The sequence below is a fragment of the Sinocyclocheilus grahami genome, unplaced genomic scaffold (genome assembly GCF_001515645.1).
Source record: "Sinocyclocheilus grahami isolate Dianchi unplaced genomic scaffold, SAMN03320097.WGS_v1.1 scaffold90.1, whole genome shotgun sequence".
In the NCBI taxonomy this organism is placed as follows: domain Eukaryota; kingdom Metazoa; phylum Chordata; class Actinopteri; order Cypriniformes; family Cyprinidae; genus Sinocyclocheilus; species Sinocyclocheilus grahami.
Genome location: NW_015505269.1, coordinates 1,215,998 through 1,218,977, shown reverse-complemented (window position 1 = coordinate 1,218,977; position 2,980 = coordinate 1,215,998). Strand labels below are relative to the sequence as shown.

Here is a 2,980-nt window from a genome sequence, read left to right as displayed (position 1 = left end):
CTAAGCATCATGTTTGAAGGAAACCAGCTCCGCTCATCACCTGCAGAGTACCATCCCAAAAGTAAAGTGTGCTGGTAGCAGCCTCATGCTGTGGGGCTGTTTTTCAGCAGCAGGGACTGAGGAACTCGTTAGAGTAGAAGAAACGCTCAGTGCAGCAAAATATAGAGATAGCCTTAATGAAAACCCAGTCCAGAGCATTCAGAACCTCAGACTGGGCAGAAGGTCATTGACCTTCCAACAGGACAATGACCCTAAACACACAGCAAGAGTGGCTTATAGACAACTGTGTGAATGTCCTTGAGTGGCCTAGCCAGGGCATGAGCTTGAATCCAATCAAATATTTCTGGAGAAACCTGAAAATGTGCATCTGCCCCCATCCAACCTGACAGAGCTTGAGAGGTGAACAGGTGAGGTGAAGAATGGCAGATAACTGCAAAATGCTGATGAGCAAAGCTTGTCGCATCAAACAAAAGAAGACTTGAGGCTGTAAAGGTGCTTCAGCTAAATATTTAGTTAAGGGTATGAATACTTATGCAATGTACTTATTTCAGTTTTTTATTTTTAATAAATTTACGAAGTTGTGACGATTCAGTTTTTGCTTTTTCAGTATGGTGTATGGAGCGTAGATTGATGTGGAAAAAAATACATCATAAGGCAGCAACATAACAAAATGTAAAAAAAATGAAGAGGTATGAATACTTTCGCAAGGCACTGTATGTCTAAAATATTATTTGGAAAGTATTTAAATTCTATTAAGCTACATTATTATATTGTTTTCCTAATTATAGTGTTGTACTATAAGAATATTTATTTATTTATTGACTTATTTTAATCAGTTTTTATTTTCCTCATTTTTTATTATTTTAATCTATTGCTTATTTGTTTATTTATGTATTTATTTATTTAACTCAGTATTGAACTGTAAAATTGATTATTTATTAACTCATTTATTTACTTATTTTAATCAAAATTTTTATTTATTTTTAATCAAATTTTATTTTTTTATATTAATGCATTTTTTTCTTATTTTAATCATATTTTGTGATTATCATCATCATCATCATTATTATTTACATTTTATTATTATTTACAGTTTTGCTCTAAACTTTTTCGTTGACCCCCTAACACTCCATGTGGGCCCCTTGAGGGTCCCCGGACCCCCGTTTGAAAACCCCCGGCGGTATATTTTCAATCAAGGTAATTTCAATATTTGATAAAAATGTGACCATTACATAGCATAAAAAAACTCTTGACTTTACTTTTCTAGGTATAATTACCGCCAAACCCTCACTGTAAAATGCCACAAAATGAACAAAGAAAATATTGCATTAGTCTCTTTTCTTTTTCAGGACGTCCTCAATTTGTGATTTTCAAATTTAGTTAACTTCTGTAATAATTGTTATTTTGCAGTTTTTATCTCTAAAATACACACGCACACCACATCGCAGTGGGCGGGGCCACGTAATTGCGTCACATGACAGGCATCTCAAATTACTGTAGTTCATTCTCCGACTTCCGTGTTCTTTCACTACTACATCTATCCACCAAGCGGCCGACGCAAGACAGCCAGAATGTCTCATCAAACCGGCATCCAAGGTAAAGTCCTTTACGATCTTTTATTGTCGATTCAAATAACCCGGACGGAGTTTATTGCGTCGCTATAATACACGTTCCTTGATTTGGCGCTTGTTTGTAAACAGAAGAACCTGTTGTGGTCGTCGCTGAGACTGAATTACGTTATAGAGTTTTATTGCGAGCTTGCAGTAAACAAACCAGAGCCAGACAGGGAATCTGTGTCAAGTGTACTTTGCCTTTTGTTGCTCTAATATGGTCATGCAAATAAACTCCGATTGGTCTTTCACTATCAGTGCGTTTTCGGACTGGAGTTGAGGATTAGGCAGCAGGTCTCAAAGGTCCAACTGTAATAACCGTGTCACCTTTATTCAAAGGTGTTGCTAGGCATTATGCAATAGACATCTGTTTACATTGAGCTTTTACTGCAGTGGCGTTGTGTTACCATGACAACAAGTGTATGAATCAATGCAATCATGCTGAAGTTTTAATTCAAGATCACCTTGCATGGTCATATGCAAATAATTTCAAAGAACATACTCCAGGAATGGACTGCAGTCTCCAAACTGTCCCTAACAATGCCTCTTTAGATTTCTCAATTTGGTTCATCAGCCAAATTTCAATTCCGCTGTCCAGAGATGGTCAGCTTTGTTTCGCATCAGAATAAATGGTCTCATTGTGTCCTGTGCTTTCTCTTCTTCAGCTACCGGGGAAGTGAACGAAATCTTTGCGAAGGCCCGGAATGGAGAATATCGGCTCATCAAAGTAGTGATAGAAAATGGTGAGAGGACTGTTTTACACACAAGAGTACAAACATGTATTAAACAGCGTTTTAAAATAAACTTACTGTAATAAGAAATATTCAGGGGAAAAAACAGCACAATTATCCGTGTGTGTTTTTCTCAATTTTTGATGTTAAAATGGGCATGGGCTTTAAATTTAGAACCTTATGATATTTTATTTGCAAAACATCAGCTTCCCTTAAAACAGAGTTGCTTAATTAGTTAGTTTATTATTTTACCAGAATATTACATTCACAAGTTAGGAATAGCAATAAAAAAAAACATATATATATATATATATATATATATATATATATATATATATATATATATATTGTGTTCTGTAACACTTATATTAAGATAACTTCAAAAACCTTTCAAACATGAGAACACAAAACAAGAAACAAGTCAAATGTTTCCTTTTTTTTAATGTATTCATTTTTTAGATATGTTCACTCTGTATTATAGTTGTTGCTTTCTTGTTTGTTTGTTTATCTCACATCAAACTAAAACCATAAACATCTTTAGAAACATTAGAAATAAAATAAACTTTTATGAATAATGTGTGTATATATATATATATATATATATATACACACACACACACACACAGCTACTTCCCAAGA

General features: G+C 34.5%; 1 protein-coding gene across 1 annotated transcript in view; it reads left to right on the top strand.

Moving 5' to 3' along the window:
* The first annotated feature begins 1,511 nt into the window (after positions 1-1,511).
* Positions 1,512-2,980, top strand: part of LOC107587151 (twinfilin-1-like) — a 12,858-nt gene continuing 11,389 nt past the window's right edge. Inside the window, exons 1-2 of the mRNA XM_016274815.1 lie at positions 1,512-1,596; positions 2,276-2,353. Coding sequence (XP_016130301.1) covers positions 1,572-1,596; positions 2,276-2,353 — 103 coding nt within the window. The 5' untranslated portion in view covers positions 1,512-1,571. The remainder of the gene's footprint in view (positions 1,597-2,275; positions 2,354-2,980) is intronic.